The 20,436-nt window shown below is 47.9% G+C and overlaps 1 protein-coding gene across 1 annotated transcript in view; it reads left to right on the top strand.

Annotated features, from left to right (window-relative positions):
• ABAT (4-aminobutyrate aminotransferase) overlaps nucleotides 1-15,631 on the top strand; it is an 85,867-nt gene extending 70,236 nt beyond the window's left edge. The window contains exons 9-16 of the mRNA XM_016199387.2: nucleotides 637-699; nucleotides 3,260-3,323; nucleotides 3,817-3,965; nucleotides 6,012-6,149; nucleotides 6,908-7,075; nucleotides 8,286-8,432; nucleotides 11,228-11,339; nucleotides 12,606-15,631. Coding sequence (XP_016054873.1) covers nucleotides 637-699; nucleotides 3,260-3,323; nucleotides 3,817-3,965; nucleotides 6,012-6,149; nucleotides 6,908-7,075; nucleotides 8,286-8,432; nucleotides 11,228-11,339; nucleotides 12,606-12,727 — 963 coding nt within the window. The 3' untranslated portion in view covers nucleotides 12,728-15,631. The remainder of the gene's footprint in view (nucleotides 1-636; nucleotides 700-3,259; nucleotides 3,324-3,816; nucleotides 3,966-6,011; nucleotides 6,150-6,907; nucleotides 7,076-8,285; nucleotides 8,433-11,227; nucleotides 11,340-12,605) is intronic.
• The last annotated feature ends 4,805 nt before the right edge of the window (nucleotides 15,632-20,436 follow it).

Raw genomic sequence — 20,436 nt, 5'->3', positions numbered from 1 at the left:
CTTTAGTACATAAGGGTAATATCATGTTGAACATACTCAAAAAGTCAGGAGGCTTTGACTAGAAATAAAATAACAAAAATTTATTCAAGGATCTTAAGGTCTGCATACCAGAAACACTCCTAGACAATACCCAGAGTGTTCCAAAGAAGAAAGAAAAGTCTGGGAGTTTTATAGTAAAAAGCACATTCTTGAGAAGAGTCAGTGCTGCATTCTAGCCTCAGGATTGGTCCACAATGGTGACTGTCAGATGTCTGTCAGTCTAGACAATGTAACATTCTCTTCTTGAGGTCATTCTGAAGGTGTGATGTATGTCCAGGCATTGACACACAACGCACGCACGAGGTACGTCCAGATACTGACGTGGGACTGGAAGGTTCAAAAGTTTAAGGTCCTAGAGTTGGTTAAAAAGAGAATAGTCATTTCCTTTTGCCACAGCCCACTTGAAATTAATAATTTAGCAGCTTGACCACAGTGACTCCATTTTATTTATTCACTCTATTCCTCAATCAACACATAAGATCAACTCCTGAGAGATCACTCTCTAGTTGTCTGGACTAACTATGGCTTCAAGTAGAAAGTGGAAATTCCTCCTAGCCCAGAGCATTTCTGAGATTTTCTTCTGTTCTGTTTTGTCAGAACAAGGAAAGGGGTCAAACGGGTTTCTCCAAAGAGGAGCTGGAGACGTGCATGGTCAACCAGGTAGGTGGAGCGGGCCCTTTCTCCTCTCCTCCACGAGGGACTGCCCAGCCCCCCTCAGGCTGATGCTAGTTAATGGACCCTGTCCTTCTCAAATAGTCGGCACAGGCCGCCATAACAAATGCCATAGACTGAGGGACTTAAACAGCAGACATGTATTTTCTCACAGTTACGAGGGCTGGAAGTCAACGATCAGGATGCCAGCTGATTTGGTTCCCCAGGGCAGGCTCTCTTCCTGGCCTGCAGACAGCTGCCTTCTCACTGTGTCCTTCCAAGTCTGGGAGAGGGTTAGCAAGCTCTCTTGTGCCTCTTTTTATAAAGACACTAATCCCATTGTGGGGGGGGGGCCCTTATGACATCCAACCCTAATCATCTCCCCAGGGCCCCACATTCAGATACCATCGCACTGAGGTTAGGGCTTCAACCTATGAATTTTGGGGGAAACACAAACGTTCAGTTCATAACAAGGGGTCCCCCAAGAATTCTACCTCCCTAGTTGGTATTAAGGCAAAGTCCTAACCCAGGACAACAGTTTCTCAGAACAACTGCCTGAATTTAACCCCTTCTAAGGAGGGCTTTAATGTAGTCTCTAGAATAATCCAAAATGTCAACACAAATGTATGTACAAGGGAATTCACCCATTGGTGTTTAGAGTTGATAACCCAAAAGATAGGAAACCACCTCTATATTCAGTAATAGGGAAAGAGGGATTAAGTATAGGGGTTCCCAGGAACACCATGAAGGCTACTCAACAGCAGCGATGGGGACCACAGGGAAAACCAAGCAGGTAGACCCAAGCTCCGCAGCCAGCTTCAACCAGAGCGCGCCTGTCCTTCCCGCTTTCACGCATGGGGTCCCATTACGATTTAGACAGAAACGTCTGCTGATTAAAAAAGAATCAGGGGCCACTGAACTCAATTACGCACTGCGTACATCTGCAATATCCTGCAGCAAAAACTGTTAGGACGGGTTTCTCTGCTTGGAGACAGGCACGCCATAATTTAGTGAAAACAGTGACTGCAAATAAATATACAGGAAATTACTGTGAAATCCTGCTAACTTGTTTATAATGGGATGCCTAGGGGTGGTAAATTGTTTCATTTCCTTGTTTTCCTTTGTGCTTTCTTAATTTTTTATTTCTAATCCCGCCTCTTGCTAGCAATAGATCCATACTCTTCACCACAGTCATACAAACCTACATAAACTTAAGCTTTTTCTTTTTTCTTCTGGCCTTTTTTTTTTTAAGAAATGGATTGTGCCCAGCCTCTTTCTCATTTGCTATCCATGGACATCCTAGTCCATCAATATTTTTAGATTTCATTCTCCCTGGTTAATGTCTGCAGCCAAAGATGTGTGGTGATGTGTATATATTACATTTACACAAAGGAACAAGAAAAATGTTTTCTTTCCTCAACAAAGGGAAATGACAGGACTGTTACTGGAGTTTGTGGGAGGAGCTCTTAGAGCTTTTCCCTGGGGGTTCTCAGGTACCTGGTGGGGATCAGCCAGCCAAATAACATGCTGTATCAAATTCTCAGAGACTAGGGGTCCCCCTGGTTGCTTCTGCCGCATCCTCAGTAGTTCTACCTGAGTCAGCCAGAAACAGGTGTGATTCCTTGCCAGGTGGAGGGTCAGGAAAAAATGCAGCTGTGCCATCCGCTGGGGACTGGGAGTTCAAGCGTCCCTCCTGGACATGGGCAGCCGAGCTGCCCTGGAGAGATGGAAAGGTGGGGGTCCTCCCTGCCCACCCTCCTACTCTGGCACAGCAGAACTGCTCCAGAGGCCTGGGGCATTCATTCCCTGTGAGGTGCCCCACTCAGCCTCATGTCGTGGGAAGCACTGGTCAGCACCTTGCCCACCTGGTTCCTGTGGAAGCCAGAGCAGCCTGGTGGGGGGCAGCCTGCAGGAGTTGGAAGAGCCTGCAGACAGGGATTGAAAATTCAGAAGCCCCAAGCAGCCCAGCCGGTGGTGGCAGGTGATGTGAAGGAGAAATGTGGGCAGTGGGCCCTGGAGCAGCCACTTGCCCAGACTTTAGGCTCAGGCAACAAAAATGGGCCCAAATATTGCAGACTTTAAGAGAATACAGTTCAGATATTTATGTGAAATCTTTTGATTAAAAATATTTTGTGGGACCATGTGGGCAAAACATCTATTGCCTGGCTATAGAAGTAGGGATTCAGCCCTAGTCGGTTTTTCTCCGTGGTTGGAGCATTGGCCCGAGGACTGAAGGGTCCCAGCTTCGATTCCAGCCAAGGACATTTACCTTGGTTGCAGGCTCAATCCCGGCCCTGGTCAGGGCTCATGCAGGAGACAATCGATGTGTCTCTCTCTTTCTCTACCTTCCACTCTCTCTGAAAAGCAATGAAAAAAACATCCTCAGGTGAGGAGTAAAAAAACAAACAATAAGAGGGGAAAAAAAATAGTGGGAATTCGGTTTGTGACTTTGGCCTGAGGAGGGATATCTGTTCTGACAGAATTTGGTGCTCCCCCATGTTCTCAGGGGCAACCGCAGAGCCCCCCACTTCTCACAGCTATGATCGATGACACTGTTTCTTGTTTCCAGGCCCCTGGCTGCCCCGACTACAGCATCCTCTCCTTCATGGGCGCCTTCCACGGGAGGACCATGGGTAAGGAGGGGCCGCTGGGATCCCGAGGTGGCTGTTAGAGTGGTAATAGCAGCAACAATAGCAGCCGCTGCCTTTGATCTCGGTGGGCGGTTTCCCCACCTTGTCTCATTGACTCCAAGCTGCTCTGCGGAGGGGATTTTTATGGCCACTGTGCAGGTGGGGAAATTGAGACTCAGCAAGAAGAGAAACACTCCAAGGCCACACAGTGACAGAGACAGGATTTGGACCTTTGTCTCTCTGACTTAAAGCCTGTGCTTAATCTGTGATGAATGGGAAAGCAAAAAACACACACACACACACACACACACACACACACACACACGATTCATAGGTTCTGCTTTGGCTTCAGGCTGTTACGGGAACTGGGGCTCTGCAGGCAACAGGCCTCCCTGGGCATTGCAGTATTGGCTTGAAATGCCCATCATCTGCTTTTTGAAGATTGTTCACTGTGCTCCCCCAAACCAAGCCTTCTCTTCTGTTTTGGGGGGCCTAGGTTGCTTAGCGACCACACATTCCAAAGCTATTCACAAGATCGACATCCCTTCCTTTGACTGGCCCATTGCACCATTCCCACGGCTGAAATACCCTCTGGAGGAGTTTGTGAAGGAGAACCAACAAGAAGAGGCCCGCTGCCTGGAAGAGGTAACAACACTCGAACCTTCCAGACCTTTCTCACACCCAGTCCCCTTACCCTCAACACCCCAACCCTTTGCCCCAGGGAAGAGGAACCTGCATGGCACACTCCCTGGGAGGAACATAAGACAGAGAGGACTCCTGTCCAAATGTTCTGTATCAGGGAAGGTTTTGCCACCCAGCATCCATCACTCCACTTCTGGTGCCAGTTTCAGTATCATTCACGTTTCTTCGGGGGCAAGCTTCAGTGACTCTGGACTAGAGAAAATGAATCCACGGAGAAAATATGGGGCAGCTCATAGAAAAGCGGTTGCACAGGACCCTCTAGTCCACTGTTTGTCAGCCTTCTCTCGAGTCCTAGGGCTGCTTTGGGAGCCTCGGGGTGCAAGGGGCAGGGGAGGGACTGAGGACATGTACCCCTGTCGCCATGCCTCCACTTCAACCAGAAGAGCCCCCCTTTGATCTGTTCCATGTGTTGGGGTTCCAGGTAAGACACTGGAACGATCCTGTTGCTGGGAGGAAATGGCTTTCACCCTTCAGGTTGGGATTTGAGCTCAAATAAGGCTAATCTGAGGCTGATTTTCCTCTGAGGCATATTCTTTTTCGAGTTCTAGTGAATGCCTACTAGGGGTGAGGCAGTGCTGGGTGCTGGGTATTTCACAGTAAATGAAAGGGACAAGATAAAGGAGTCTAGTACAGCCTGTCCCATGGAAAGATAAGGCAGGCTCCACGTGTCGTACAGCTTTGTAACGATTGCATTTTATAAAAGTTAGAAAAATGGGTGAAATTCATTTTAGTAACATTTTATGGAACCCAATCCATCCAAAATAGTAATTGATGTGTCTTACGTCGATGTTCCCTCCCTCCCCCTTCTCCCTCCTTTCTACTCTGTCTAAAAAAAAATCAATGGGAAAAAAGTCCTTGGGTGAGGATTTTAAAAAAATTATTGATGAGGTATTTTTATATTCTTTTTTGGTGTTAAATCTTTGCAATCCTGTGCGTTTTACACTCAGACACATCTTGGTTTGGACCAGTTACATTGCATGTGCTCAGTAGCCACATGTGGCTTGCCGCCATCTAATTGGAGAGTGCAGGGTAGTGGGAACCACAGCACCAAACAGATATGAGAAAAACCATGGATGACAACATGCAAATGATTCTCTGAAAGCAAAGGGAAACGCCTCAGAGCCCCTGGGGTGCCCTGCGGAGACCCGAGGCCTAACTCACATCATCCACACAAGAGGTTTCTGCATAACAGAGAAAGATTGCCCTTGTTCTATCTAGGTATATGGTCTAGGGTTTTTAGTTATGTATAATTATTAAGTTATTAATAAAGTATCACAATTGCTACTCTAATTGTCTATAAGATGATGCCCATATTAGAACAAGAGTTCGAGAAATATAACCACTTAGTGACAATCAGGTGCTTTTCTTACAACCCCCAAAATCTGTTAACAGATATTTAAAAAATCATTTTCAACCTTATTAGCATAATTTACGTAGTGTAAAATGCACTAATTTAAATGTCTAGTTCAATAAGTTTTGACAAATAAATATACTCATATAAGCATCTTATCATCTTGGAAAATGTCCTTGGGTCAGCCTGAGGAGTCTGTGTAGGACCCCCCACACACACCTGTGCAACCAGTGCTTGGATCTGTTATTATAGCTGAGTTTGACCTCAGTTTCTCAAACAAATTTTCATCCCAGATTCTGCACAGAAAGGACTCTCCAACCAATAATAATAATACAACAGTAACAAAAATAGATTTTGTCAGCATGCCTATTGCACAGATCAGGAAAGTGAGGCTTCAGAAAGTTAAATGATTTGCTCCAAGTCATCAGTCTGTCCCCACAGAGGCTGGCCCCAGTCCTAAGTAGGACACATCCCCATCCACACCTGTGGCTCTGAGTGGGCATCGCAGTCTGCATGGGAAGTGCACACAAACACATTTTCAATGTAACTCGGGGGGCAGCACAGGACCCCACATGCCCATCCGTGGGTGCTGCTCAGAGCCTCCATGAGCCATTGTCAGTTTCCACTTTGGAATCCAGGTGGAGGATCTGATCGTGAAATATCGGAAAAAGAAGAGGACAGTGGCTGGGATCATCGTAGAGCCCATCCAGTCTGAGGGTGGAGACAACCACGCGTCGGATGATTTCTTCCGGAAGCTGAGAGACATCTCCAGGAAGGTCAGTGCCTAGGTCAAGGTTGGACGGGGCCACAGCCCATTTTCATCTGGTTTCCCAGAGCAAAGGGTAGCTTTGCTCCCCTTATAAACTCCCAGATATTCAAAGGCTGCCTGTTGCAGGCGGGGCAGGATAGGGAATTCTTCCCTGAAATCTTATTGCCAAACCAGTCTCCAGCCTGCTGCCTTAGTCAGAGGCTTTTGTAATCAAGAGATTCCTGGGAAGGACTTAGCCTCCACCTTTTTCTTCCTAGAGACCCCACCTCATCTTTTAGCCCGGTGTAGTCCATATTCAACAGAGGCTAAATGAACAGACTTCATGTTAATGTCGTGCTTATTTTAATGTCCTGCGTGTACAAATGGCACATCCAGCTAGCATGTTCACAGATGAAGGCTATATGACATGACTTGATTTAAACACAAACACTAAGTAAATAATAGTCCAGGCGATGACGATGTTTGGGAAGTAGGGCTCGGCCTCACTGCTGGGCCTCACTCGTCAGTCATCTGGCTCAGGGACTGAAGCCGAGTGAGATGCTGCCCTGCTTTGGTTCAGGGGGTATTCGATGTTCTGGTTTGGTTCCAGCTCAGTAGCTGGAGGAAATTTCCAGATACAGCTCTGCCCACTTAAGCATTTGTTTAGTTTTGCCAAGAACATGGGGTTGGCTTGCAGTTCAGAAAACAAGGACTCTCTGGCCAGGTGAGGGGGTTGGAGGTTGGTCGATTGTGGTGGGTGTTTATTTCTCCCTCTTCTCTCTCCAGCATGGCTGTGCCTTCTTGGTGGATGAGGTCCAGACAGGAGGGGGCTGCACTGGCAAGTTCTGGGCCCATGAGCACTGGGGCTTGGATGACCCTGCAGACGTGATGACCTTCAGCAAGAAGATGATGACTGGGGGCTTCTTCCACAAGGAGGAGTTCAGGCCCAATGCCGTGAGTGCTAGGCCCTCCCTTCCCTCCTTTCCAGAACAGGGGAAGGAGGGGGGTGAAGCAGCATTCCTTTCACATGACTGCTCCTTTCTCACAAACCAGGAATTGAGTGGACACAATGAGTCACAGAAGTTTTCTAAGGCCCAATTCTTATCGATTTAATTAGCCAGTGATTATGATCACCCTGCCCTCTCTGCAGGGCTGACTTCATATCAGGCCATTGTCAGTCTTCTAACTTTTTTGTGTGTGTTAATACCTGCTGCTGTGAACTGAGCATTTACTCTGAGCCTGGCCCAGTTCTAAGTAGTCCTCATGTACTTTTAAACCTTACGATAATCTAACCAAGGTGGTGTTATTTTTAACTCCCATTTTACTAATGAGGAATCAGGCACAGACTGATTAAGTAAGTTGTCCAAGGTCACACAGCCCACTAAGTTATAAAGACAAGACTCAAACCCAGAGTCCTGCTCTTAACTACTACACTGTACTACCACATGTACATATGGATTCTCATAAACACACACAGAGTTATCAGGGGCTTGGGATCCTTCCTTCCACCATTCCTGCATGTAGTTTCCACCCCCGAGGATGCTTCATGGTCCAAAATGGCTGCTGCAGCTCCAGCCATCCCATCCCAATTCTAGGCAGTCAGAAGGAAAAAGGAGGGAAGCACAAAGTGACCCTCTTTTTATCTTTAGTGGCCTTCCCAGTAATCCCACAACACTTCTGTTTCTAACACTGATTCAGATCTGGTCACTTGGCCACTCCTAACTTCAAGAGAGGCTGGGAAATATGTTTTAGTTGGCTGCATTGACACCCTGAATAATTCATGGAGGAATAATTTGGGTGGTCTTTGAAGGCCAGACTGCCATCAATCCACTTGAGTCTACCACCTATAGTTTTTCTGGACAAATCACTTAACCTCTCGGAACCTCAGCTTCCTCCACTGTAAAATGAAGATTATAGTTGAGGGCCAGCTATCTTGATTTCCCCAAGACTGAAGGGTTTCCCAGCACATGGAGGAGTTGGTCTCCCTCATAGTCGTACTGATAGTTGTACCTCCTTATAGGGTCGTTGTTGGAATAATTCATTGTAGATGCTTTGCGTTAGTTTCTCTCTTCTGAAATGGGGGACAAGGTGTGTCTGGGGGAAGTGGGCCCCTGAAGGGTGTGCCCATGTGTGAGCCTTTCCAATGCCCCGTACCTTCTTCCAGCCATACCGGATCTTTAACACCTGGCTGGGGGACCCGTCCAAGAACCTGCTGCTGGCCGAGGTCATCAATGTCATCAAGCGGGAGGACCTGCTGAATAACGCAGCCCATGCTGGGAAGGCCCTGCTCACGGGGTTGCTGGACCTTCAGGTACCCACCCAGCTCAGCTCTCCCCAGCTGTCCCAGGACCCCACCCATGGCTCTCACAGTGCCGGGCGGCCCTTCAGCTTGGCATCACTCCTGCTCCTCCAGCAGGTGCAGAGGTGGGAGCTCCAGGTACCATACCTGGCCCACAGGCAGGGTGCCGGATTTAGCAAATTACAATACAGGATGCCAGTGTAATTTGAAAAACAGCAACTTCTTTTTTTTTTAGCATAAAAGTATACCCCCTGAAACATTTGGGACATACTTATACCAAAAAGTTCTAAGTTGTTTATCTGGGAAATCCTATATTTTATTGGGCAACCTTAACTCAGAGCAGTTCCAACTTAGGAAAATATGATTATCCTCATTTTCTGGATGAGAAAAGGGAGGCTTGGGAAGGTGAGCAGCAGCAAGGGAGACAGATTTTAAACCCAGATCTGTCCAATTGCAAAGACTCTGAAGGGCTTAAGTGTGCCTGTTAAGACGACTAATACCCTCTGGGTGGAATTTCTTTTTTTTTTTTTTTTCTTGGGTGGATTTGCATTTAAACTGAGGTTGAGCAGGAGCAGGCACTAGAAAAAGCCTCTGCAGTTGTCAGGCCCTTCCTCCCTGCTGGAGTGCTTCACTGTCCTCCAGCAGGGCAGGAGAAGAGACAGCTGTCCTTTGTTTCCCTGGTTGATGTCTGGGCCCTGCTTACAGATGTGGATGCAGCCAGGGCCAGGTTTGGTGGGGATCTGGTTGTTCTGGGCTGGCACAAACATTGCTTCCCCTGAGTCAGGTTCTGAGGACAGTGTTTCCCAAAGTAGTGTCAACTGATGGTAGTTGGCACTAATTCCACGCCAACAGGAATCCCCAATTTGGGGTGTTGGTGAAAAAGGAAACTTTATTCAGTGTAAAACAGCTCAATTGTGATACAGCATGGCTGTGAGGTGGCCCTGGGGCCAGGCCCCTCTCCAGCTTGACAGCTCTGCTCTGCTCCACTTTGCTCTCACCCATGCTGGTCAGCTAGAGAAACAGTCTTCGGTTTCTGCTGGGAAGGGAAAATGCACTCCTAGAGCAAGGGGGGAGCTGGCTTAAATAGACAGAAGTCCCTACCCCTGATCCCTGATTGTTCTGTCCTCATGCAAATAAGGACTCCAAAGCCTCGAAGTTTGATTGGTCCAAAAAGCACTGTCCTGATTGTTCAGAAGAGAGCAGCTCTGGTTGGTGGGAGCTGTGCAGCTCCAATTGGGTGGGGAGAGCCTCGGTCCTGTTTGTTGCAACTGGACTCCGGAAGCTCCTTCCTAAGGGCGGGCTCAGTGGCAGAGAAAGCACAGGCGGGCAGGTCAGTGCAGGCTTCTCCCTGAAGTGCAGTTTGCGTGAGAGGCCCCGTGTAGAAATGGCTTCTAGGCTCTGTTGCTTTGTTTGTTTGTTTGTTTGTTTAATTTGAGCCCAGTTAGCCTCCAGGAGCCCTTCTTTCTCAGGGTCCACAATAGGTTCCATATTCAAGATGTTGCTACAGAGAAGGCTTCCATGGAAACATCCCAGAGCCAAGACTGACATCTTGCTTTTAGGAGCCCTGAGCTGGCTCATGTAAAGGGATGGGAGCAGTTAGGCATCCTTATCAGGCCCTAAGGCTATAGGCAAGAAGGAGGTGAGAGTTCAGGAATGCCCTAGAACAATGTAGTAGACAGATGGGCGAGACAAAGGACGCATGTAGAGGTGAAGGGCCAGAGGCAACACACAAAGCCATACAGTGAGGAGGGCCAGGGGATTTCCACTACTGCATTAATTAATCAAATAGTTATTGTGTCCTACTGTGTGTGTGTGTATGTGTGTGTCACAAGGGCCACAAAGGGGTGTCCAGGTGGATGATACCTTGTTCCCGGCCTCCGCACTCTGATGGGAGAGAGGAGTGTGTTCGAAGCCCTGCTCCCAGCCAGTTAGCAAGTGCAAGGATGGATAAAGCGAGTGCTGGAGAGGCTTCTGTGCCTTGTTTTCTCACCTGTGGAGACCAAAATGGGCCCTTCACTAGTGAAGCAGGGATTCAATATCCCGTGTGTGAGCACCTAGCAGAGAGCCCATCATATATGTGGGGCTTTATTTTCACCAGAATCTGACTTTATCTCCAGTTTCTACCAAGGGGCTGTAACAATTTCTGCCCCATTTCTGCCCCAGGACCTGAAATTATTTTGGTTTATCCATTCACATGGATAATGGAGATTGGGAGGAACCAAGATCCTTTACTCTGGAGGACTGTATTGGCTTCCTGGGGCCACGTTAACAAATTATCACAAACTGGTGGCTTAAAACAAGGGTTTGGTTGCATCACTCCAGAAGCCAGAAGTCTAAAATCAAGATATAAGCAGCACTGATTCTTTCTGGAGGTTCCAAGGGAGAATCCGCCCCAGGCCTCAATCACACCTTTTCTAGAAGAATTGCTAATAAATAAAGATGGCTGCTGTCCACTGAGTGCCTACCAAGTGCCAGGCCCTGGGCTATAAACTTCGTCTCACTAAATTCCTACCACAGCACATTGGGATCAATAGCATCTATATCCTTCGGTTTGCAGAGGAGGACACTGAGGCACAGGCCACTTAAATGACTTGCCCAAGGCTGCATGGTGGGAAAGGGGCCAAGCTGAGTTTTGAACCCAGAACTGAATGTCTCCAGAGCCAGAGCTCTGAACCCCGCAGTGGTCCTGCCAGTCCACCCAAAAGCCCAAAGGCTGGAGCCTGGGGGCATCTGAGGAATCACAGCCACTGAACTGGCTAGTACACAGGTGACAGGCCATGATGCCAGCTTTGTTTCCCCCATGGCAGGCCCGGTACCCCCAGTTCATCAGCAGAGTAAGAGGACGAGGCACCTTCTGCTCCTTCGACACTCCAGATGAGTCCATCCGGAATAAACTCATTCTAATAGCCAGAAACAAAGGTAAGGTGACCAGGAGTGGGAGCTGGGCTTCCTGGGTGCCCTGTGTTACCCTGGTATGAGGGGAAGGTGAGATACAGGAATGTTTTTCTCAGAAGAAGAGAAAGTTACCAGGGCAATTTCCTTATACATTGATCCATTCACCAAGTATTCACCGAGATGACTGGCACCAACCCTGGAGAGAGTCGTAATGATGAGTAAGACCATTAGGGTCCCTGCCTTCAAGGAGCTTCCCATCTAGCAGGAAGGGGTGACATTAAAGAGAATATTTCATCACAGCTGATTGCATTTGTAAATCCTAGGGAAGAGGAAAAGGGCCAAAGAGAGAGTGAATAGCTGAGGAAAATGTCCAGGAAATCAGGGAAGGCTTCCTTGAGGCAGTGGCATTGACGAATAGACAGGGGCTGGCCCAGTGAAGATGGTCAGGAAGAGCAGTCCAGGCAGAGGGAAGGGCAGGTACAGTTAGCTGAAAGAGGAAGGAGCTGGGAAAAATGGAAAGAATGGGGTGTGATTAGGGCCTGATGGGCTAGAGGGAATGAAGCAGGGAGGGCCTGCCGGGCCCACATCATGTCAGCCTGGGGATCAGGTTCAAGACTCTGGACTTTTTCCTAAGCGCTGTGGGGGGCCATGGGAGAGTTTCATGGGGGTGGATTCAGTGGTGAGATGAGAGCGCCTACTATGTGTCGAGCATGGTATCTTTGACTTCTACCATAGTGTGGACGGACCCCTGCACCAGCCCTGAAGGGCAGGGTGACTTGCCTCCTCTTTAAAGGAGAAAACCAAGTCTCAAGGATGCTGAGCAGCCGAGACAGGGACACCCAGGAAGTCAGTGGTGAAGTCGCCCTTTAAAATTCCGTGTCTGTCCCTCCTGAGTGACAGCTCTGCCCACAGGCATGCTTTGGACCTGCCTCGCTTTTTCGAATTTGCTTGTTTTACTTATTTTTTTCCCACCGCACCATGAATACCTGGAAGGCAAGGACTAATCTCAGGGTTTGTCTGTCCCCAGACCTAGTTCAGGGGCAGCAGAGCAGGCACTCAAGGTGGGAGGGACGGGGGGAGGGAGAGGAGAGAGCGATGGATGAGATGGGTGCAGGAAGAGAGAAAGGGAAGGAAGACAGCTGGGTGAGTGGGTGGAAGGACCCCTGGAAGCTGGGATAGAAAGGATGGCATGGACGGGTGGGGGTTCCCTGTGGGTCAGCACCCTCCTGACTCTCCCGGCCCGTGACTCTGCGCCCAAGCTCCTAACCCACCTCCTGCCGTTTCTTTCAGGCGTGGTGTTGGGGGGCTGTGGTGACAAGTCCATCCGTTTCCGTCCCACTCTGGTCTTCAGGGATCACCACGCACACCTGTTCCTCAATATTTTCAGCGACATCTTAGCTGACTTCAAGTAAAGAAGCCATTTATTTCCACTGTGCTCTGAGAAAGCCCTGATCTCCACAGTTGTCAAATTGATTAGTTTGCCTAATTCATGTTTTCACTTAAAGTATCAGGTGAACGCACACACTGAAGGGTGGTGTGTGGGGAGGGGACGGTTTTGGTGGCTGGGGGGAAAGGAGAGGTTGAAGGGACTGGTTTGGGTTTCCTCCCTGCAGAGCCAATGGTGCCCATTGGTTTAAGTCCAGAAATTCTGCTTGAGCCCCACACAGAGTCTTAGGATGGGCCATGAGGGTCCTAGCCATATATCTGCCCGCCATTGACCCCAACAATTTATTTGGAAGCCAGTCAGGGGAATGATACCTGCTCCTGGGACTGGTGGCTGGGACTCCTGGGTTCCTGTCCCTCTCAAGTGCCATATTCTGTGACTAAGGACATTGGCTCCCTCCCCTATGCAAATAAACATGCTTACCCCTCTCACCCAAGTCCTGGAGCTCTGAGCGTGTCCCATGCACAGCTTAATAGAGGACAGGACAGATCTATGAAGGCAGGATTGTAGGGACATGAGGATTGAGCCAGGGGGTGTGGGAATGGGTCTTCTGGCCTCTGAAGACTTGGGCCACTCCTCCCAGTGCACCTGGGGATTCCTGTAAACTGTGAATTCTGTCCCTGATGGGGCTTGGAGACTCCGGGTGGCATCAGTGATGGTCCTTACTTGCTGTCCTCCATTCCCCCAAGCTCTCTCCCCACTATTAAATGTCAACCGAGACCTCTAGAAACAAAACTGCAGCCTGGGCAGGGGGCACCCGGGGACACAGGCGAGCCCAAGGGGCAGAAGCACAAGCCAGTCTCCCGGGAGCATGAGCCCAGGGCCTGGGGCAGCAGTCACTTCCTCTTGTCTCCCAGGCATCTGGGGTCTGCCTGCAGGGACCCCTTACCCAGGAGGCTCTTTCTCTAGCTTCGGCTCATCCACCTTCGCTCCACTTCTGAGCAACACTAGGAATAGCTTTGCTTTTCCATCCAAGGCAGTCAGTTGCTGAACTAGATCTCTTGAGGGAAGCATCATGAATCAAAGGCGCCAGAGCTCCGCACTGGAAACAATAGGCTGTTGGCTCAAGGCAGTTTCCTTGTCCCTGCCACTCCAAATTAGTTTTCCTGACATGAACGAGTGTGGAGATGAACGTGCTCCTTAGAGGCTTAACTGCGCTATGACTGAGGCTGAGGGAACTCCGCTGAAGGCTACGCATTCTGGGAACTGATTGAGTTCATGAGCTCTTTTAATAACTAATCACCCAAAGATCTCACCGAGGTTTTTTCCAACTTCCACTCTCCAGCAGGCCTGGTCAACATGTTTTTAAGAACGAAAGGCACTAACATGCCTAATAGACACGGCAGACCCGTGAGTTCCGGTTCACTTTGCATTCTTGCAGTCAGTGTTCATCCATTGCTTTAAAGGAGGGGTTCTGCCGGATTTAAGGCCATTTATGCTGCTGACTGCACGGAGATGTATGACCCGCCCTCTCTGCGAGGTTTCACTTGTTTGTATATTTATTCAATCATTCATTCATGAAACTTGCATTAAATACCTGCTCTGTCCCAGGCCCAGTGCTAAGCATTAGGATTACAAACCTGAAATAAATCATGTTCCCTGTTCTCAGGGGATTCACATCCAACTGTTGACAACAGACTCTTGAACCAATTAATTAAAGCTGAGTGGCAAGTTCTGTAACAGAGGTATGTATAGGAGCATGAGGAAATTGGAGGGAGTGCCTCAATCCACTTAAGGGTCAGAGGAGGTTTCAAGGAGAATGATATTTGAGCAGGGTTTTGCAGAATGAACAAAAGTTCACCAAATAAACAAGGCAAGGAACAGTGTTGCGGAAAGGGAATAGCATGTGCAAAGACCTACCAGTTCACGGTCCCACACCTTTCACTGGGGATTCAGATCCACAGGCAGTAGTTCAGGATTCAAGGCCTTATTTAACAAACAAGCAAAATGCAAACCAATCCGTAGTTCATTTATTGGTATGAGTATGATTTGTCTGAGAACTTTAGCACTGGATGCAAACATACGATAAGATTTCTGGAGTCCAAAAGTTAAGCTAAGGCACAACCAGAAACTTGGCTCTATTTGGTGGAGAGAATGGCTCCGATATTTTGTTCTCTCTCCAGAGGGCACTGACAAAAAAATGAAGCCACTTTATCTAGAAAGTCATTTCCAGACTTACTCCTTACCAAGAGAAGTTATTCTCGTGAAACTTTTTAAGCCATTCATCAAGTTTTTGTTGGCTCGGCATAAAGAGTTCCTGAGACATCTGCTTTTGGGAGTGGGGGTCTAGTTGGAAGAATTTCAAGGAAAAAATTCTCAGCAGAGCTCAAGATCATAGGAACTTGGAAGAGGTTGGTGAAAACCCGGGACAGGGGGCAGTGGGTAGGTTACCATGTAGAGCAGAGCCCAGGGAGAAGTGCTTCTGTGGCCAAGGGTCTGGAAATGGGTCCATCATACATTATTAGTGCCATAGAGTTTAGTATGTATCTCTAGCAAATCTTGTCACTTTTACAGAAAACAAGGTCCAGTAATAGCAAGTCTTAGCACATCCTCCCTTTTATTATAAATGGGTGTTTTTTATAATTTTTACTGACACTCAGTAACCATGCAAAATTGTGCACATTAATATATCTATACCTATCTATGTATCTATGTATTAGCTCATGGTAGAAAACCATAGCTAGGGAGCATTGCCCATTTATGCATACGAAGTGATCTTGTTTACAGTATTCTGTTGACTGTGCCAATAAATGATAAAGAAATTAACATGTCACAATGTAACTGATGACCATATGCACAATTCCATGAATTAAATGTTTCCTGTGTTAATCAGTATTGTTAAATTTAAAAAAATATATTTATAATGGAAGCATCAGAGTAAATGTGGCTTTTTTTGGTTGGAAATGGTTTTAAGTAATTATTTGGCAAGTAGTTTTTTGGGTTTTTAAAATTGATTTCAGAGAGAGGGAAACATTGATCAGTCGCCTCCTATATGCACCCCAACCAGGGAGAAAACACACAACCTGGGTATGTGTCCTGACCGGAAATCGAACCCACAACTCTCTGGTGCATGGGATGTTCCAACTAAGCCACACAAGCCAGGGCTTGGCAAATCCTTATTAAGCACCTATTATATACCTGGCTTGGCAAATCCTTATTAAGCACCTATTATATACCTCTTAGGGATGTCTTAGGGGAACATTCTATCTGCATAGTCTGCATTGGCCTGGGAAGCCATTAATTTCACCAGGGTTCATCAAGGACATACCATGGGATAGGGATGGACAGGATGTGGTCCTTACCCTCAGTTTACCTTGTAGTGGGGCAAAAGTCACAGCAACCCAGGGGAAGGACCAGGATACAGGAAGAGCCTAGATGCTGTGTGTGCACAAAGAGCAGGCCCCTGAGTTTCCTCTCCAAGGTTGAGCAGGAACTGCTCCAGGAACTCAGGAGGGGAAAAGCATTCCAGCTCGAGAGACTAGCTCACTGAAGGCCCAATGGTAGGGCGAGGCAGAAGGCATTTCTGTGTTCAGCGTTACCAGGTCACAAAGGGTGGGGTTCCAGAACAGCCTGCAGGCCAGAGCACGGGCAGGGCCCTGAGCCAGAGGCCCTCTGCTGTGCTGAGGGCCGGGGCCTGCCACACAGTGATGGAGCTGCCGAGGGTTTGCAGCAGGGGGATATTCCAATGTGCATTTTAGAAAGACTGTCCCAAGTATTCACCCTGACAAGCAGGGAGGTGGGGAGACTGGTCGGGACACTCTCACAATCAAGAGGACCTGGTGGTCTAACTAGGACAATGGGATGGATGGAGAGGGAAAGAGGAGCACAGAATCCAAAACATACAGGACAGTGACTTTCAACACTGGGTGCAGTTTAGAGTCGCCCTAAGAGCTTTTCAAACAATCCTAGTGCTGGGGCCCCACCCTAAACCAATTAAATCTGATTCTCTCCGTGGCCAATTGAGGGAGAAAGTTGATGACTGCCTGGGATCAACAGGAGGCCCAGAAGAGGTCTGGTAAGCACCTGTGAGCTGCGCCTTCCTCCTGGTGTCCTCACCAGGAAGCAGGGACGGTGGCATGGCTCACTTCCCCTCCCAGCTGTCTCAGCGGCCTTCTATCACCCTTATTTTTCTCACCTGTAAAATGTATGGTTTGGACCACAATTTCCAAGGTTTCTCGCAGCTTCCACATCCGACATGTCTATGAAACAATTGACTTGGAAGGCAATATCTACCATTAAATGTATTTTTTAAATACACATAGTGCAATGTGCAATATATTCTGGTGCTTTGTAATTTTCACAACAAACCCAGGAGCTATGTGTTTGTGTACCTATTCTTACTATGAGGAAACTGAAGCTCAGAGAGGTCAGGGGAACCTGCCCAAAATCACACAGCTTGGAAGCCGGGATACACGCAGATGTATGAAAGGTGATGTGTATGATCAGATGTTTACATGTGCAAGCACGCAGTCAGCGTGGGATTGGTGGAGGGTAGGGGCTACCAATGACCCAACCACCTTTCACACAGCCGGCCTGGCCACTGGCCTGGGAACATGAACTGGTCAGCCTGGTGTGAGATCCTAAACATACAGCCCTAAGGCAGGTGGGTGGAAGGTCCCAGAACCTCAAAGTCAAATACTGTTTAAAAACAATCACTGTTTTCTATCTCCTATACCTCTTCCCCACTGGGGAGGCAGGACAAGGCAGCACAATGACCCAAGGCAGCTGCTTTCTAGCTGGGTGACCTTGAGCAAATCACTTCACCTCTCAGAGCCTCATCTGGAAAATGCGGTTGGTAACAGCAATGCAGCTAACACAGCACTTCCCCGGACCAAGAGCTATTCTAAGTGCTTTTCACGTAGTGAGCCAATCCCCTCAAAGCCAGTGCTTGTATTTTCATTGCTTCACAGGTAAGAAACCAACAGAAACTGTGTAGCTGGCCCGAGGTCACAGCTAGGAAGGCCAGGGCTGGGATTCCAGCTGGCAAAAAAAGGCCTGCTGCAAAGCCATGTGCTTCACCCTACATCTGCTGCCTGTCTCTGGCTCTCCAACTTGAAACAGTTGCTGAGAGAATTAAATAAAATCATGTGACAATCACCCGGCCTACAGTAGGTGCTTAATACATGGTACTTCCTTTCTCCGCTTCGTCTCTGTGTATAGCGTCGCACATGTGGTTCTAAACAACGTATTTCTGTCAGAGTTAAGTTCCTCGTTCGTAAATATTAAATCTACTTCCCAGCACAGGTAGACTCAACTGAATGCTGGGATATATTTCAACTGTTAATAAGTAAAACGGATGTTTTGTCAGTGGAGTTGGTACAAACATGGCCAGATGGTATCGGCGCTGCTTGATTAACTCTAATCAGCCAAGATTTTACAGTTGAATGCCGTAGGGTCAAAACAAGGCCATAAAAGTTGGACTCTGCCTGGGGGTCAAAGGGGACTTTGCTTCCCATCTGGGACTCAAGTCCTGAAGTCATAAAGCAGCACGAGGAAAGCTGCAACCCTAGTTACACGGACAATTCACCCCCGGCTGGCCCCCGAGCAGCTAAGCACACATCTGTTGGGGAGCGCATTAAACACGGTCATTGAACCATGGGCTGGGGTGGGCTATCTGGCCCTATGACAAGGTCAGTCTCATTTTTGGTAACCAGCGTAGGAAGGACAACAGCTCTCGGCCACGCACAATGTGGACATCCCCAGCTAGAGCCGACCTCGCCGAGGTCTGGAGGACCCTGTCTTAGTCAGCTCGGGCTGCTGCGACAGAATGCCATAGGCTAGATGGACTAAACAGCAAACATTTCCTCACAGTCCTGGAGGCTGGAAGGCCATGGTCAGATTCTTGGTGCAGGCCTCTCCCTGGCTATGTCCTCACACGGCCCTCCGCAGTGCACTCAGTCCAGTCCTCTTATCAGGACATTAATCCCATTGTGAGGGCCTCACCCTCAAGGCCTCATCTAAGCCTCCCCTCCCAAAGACCCCACCTCCAAAACCATCACATTGCCCTAGTTGGTTGGGCTCACTGGTTAGAGGGTCGGCCCTCAACCTGAAGTGTCCTTCAATTCTGGCCAAGGGCACGTACTTCGGTTACAGGCTTGATCCCCAGCCCTGGTCAGGGTGCATGTGGGAGGCAACCAATTGATGTGTCTCTCTCATGTCGATGTTTCTCTCTCTCTCCCCCCCACCCCCTTCCACTCTGACAAGCAATGGAAAAATATCCTCAGGTGAGAATTAAAAAAATAAAAAACCATCACAGTGGGGTTGTGGTTTCAACATATGAACCTTAAGGAGCACAATTTGGTCTACAGCAACCACCATGTAAAAACTGACATGCTACAGACCACCCCATCCCCTGCATCTAAATTATTTTCAGCCCAGGGGTTGGATGGAGGGGCACAAAGTCCACACGGTTCTCAGCAGACAGGAAAACCAGGCTACAAGGGACACAGTTCCGTCCCCCTGACACTTTCAATGAATGAATGTTTTACTGTCAACTCAGCTTCCAAGTCCAGAGTGGGACTTCATGGTTGAGAAACTTCTCCTTACCTAGAATGCTGACGTGAGGAAAGGATCGAAGACAAGACTGCGTTTACCAGAGCATTTTTCTTCATTTGTTAAGACAGATGACTTGCTCATTATGAACTTTTAAATACAAGGTTATAAAATTGAAAGTAGAAATCTTCCCTTCATTCATCCACTCCTCCCACCCTCAATACTCTCCCCAGAGGTAATCAGTTAACAATTTGGAATGTCTGCATTTTTTTAAACACAAATAAGATCGCACAAAACTACATTGTTCTGTGACTTGTCTTTTCCACGTAACATTACCCCATGGTTACCTTTCCACATTAGCAGATATAGTTCAACCTCATTCTTTGGAAAAAAAAAATTGATCTTGGAAGGAGACGGGGGAAAGGAGAGAGAGAGGGAGGGAGAGAGGAACATCAATGTGAGAAACACTGATTGGTTGCCTCCCACACATGCCCTGACCAGGAATTAACCCGCCATCTTTTGGTGTATGGAACAACAGTCCAACTGAGCCACACCGGCCAGGGCTCAACCTCACTCTTTTTAAGGGCCATGTAATATCCCATAGTATAGATCTACCAACATTTTTTTAATTTTATTTTTCAATTACAGTTTACCAACATTTATTTAACCGTGTTGCCTAATGTAAACTTAGTTTACTTCCAGTTTTGTTGGTACTATTTGTTTTGCTATTAGAAACATTCAGTGAACAACCTTATAGGTATGCTTGGGTATGTCTATTAGATTACTATTTTGTAATTGTTGTCAAAGGGGGTAATCACAAGTATATCCACCACCTGAATCTTAAGACCACTTCCATTTTCTGAGAAGCTGCTGCATAGTTTTGGGGAAGGGTAGACCCCACACAATGACTTTCAAAACTCAGGGTGCCTTGGAATTACCTGAGAAGCACAAACATACAGATGCCCAGCTTCTACGAGAATCTACAGGGATTGAACACAGGCAAGTTTTGCTGTCTTTGTCGATGTCGATTTGGGTTTTTTTTGACAGCTCCCAGGTGCTGCCCTACACATGTTGTAGAAGCCCTAACCCAATTCCCACTGGAGAATTCCTCCGTGGAGATCTGTAACTTTAGCTCAGGCATAAAGGGACGGATAATGCATTTGCTCTGTGTGCCCTCTGCTGGTA

The sequence above is a fragment of the Miniopterus natalensis genome, chromosome 3 (genome assembly GCF_054644295.1).
Source record: "Miniopterus natalensis isolate mMinNat1 chromosome 3, mMinNat1.hap1, whole genome shotgun sequence".
NCBI classification, from domain to species: Eukaryota; Metazoa; Chordata; class Mammalia; order Chiroptera; family Miniopteridae; genus Miniopterus; species Miniopterus natalensis.
This window is presented reverse-complemented; position numbering and strand designations above follow the sequence as displayed.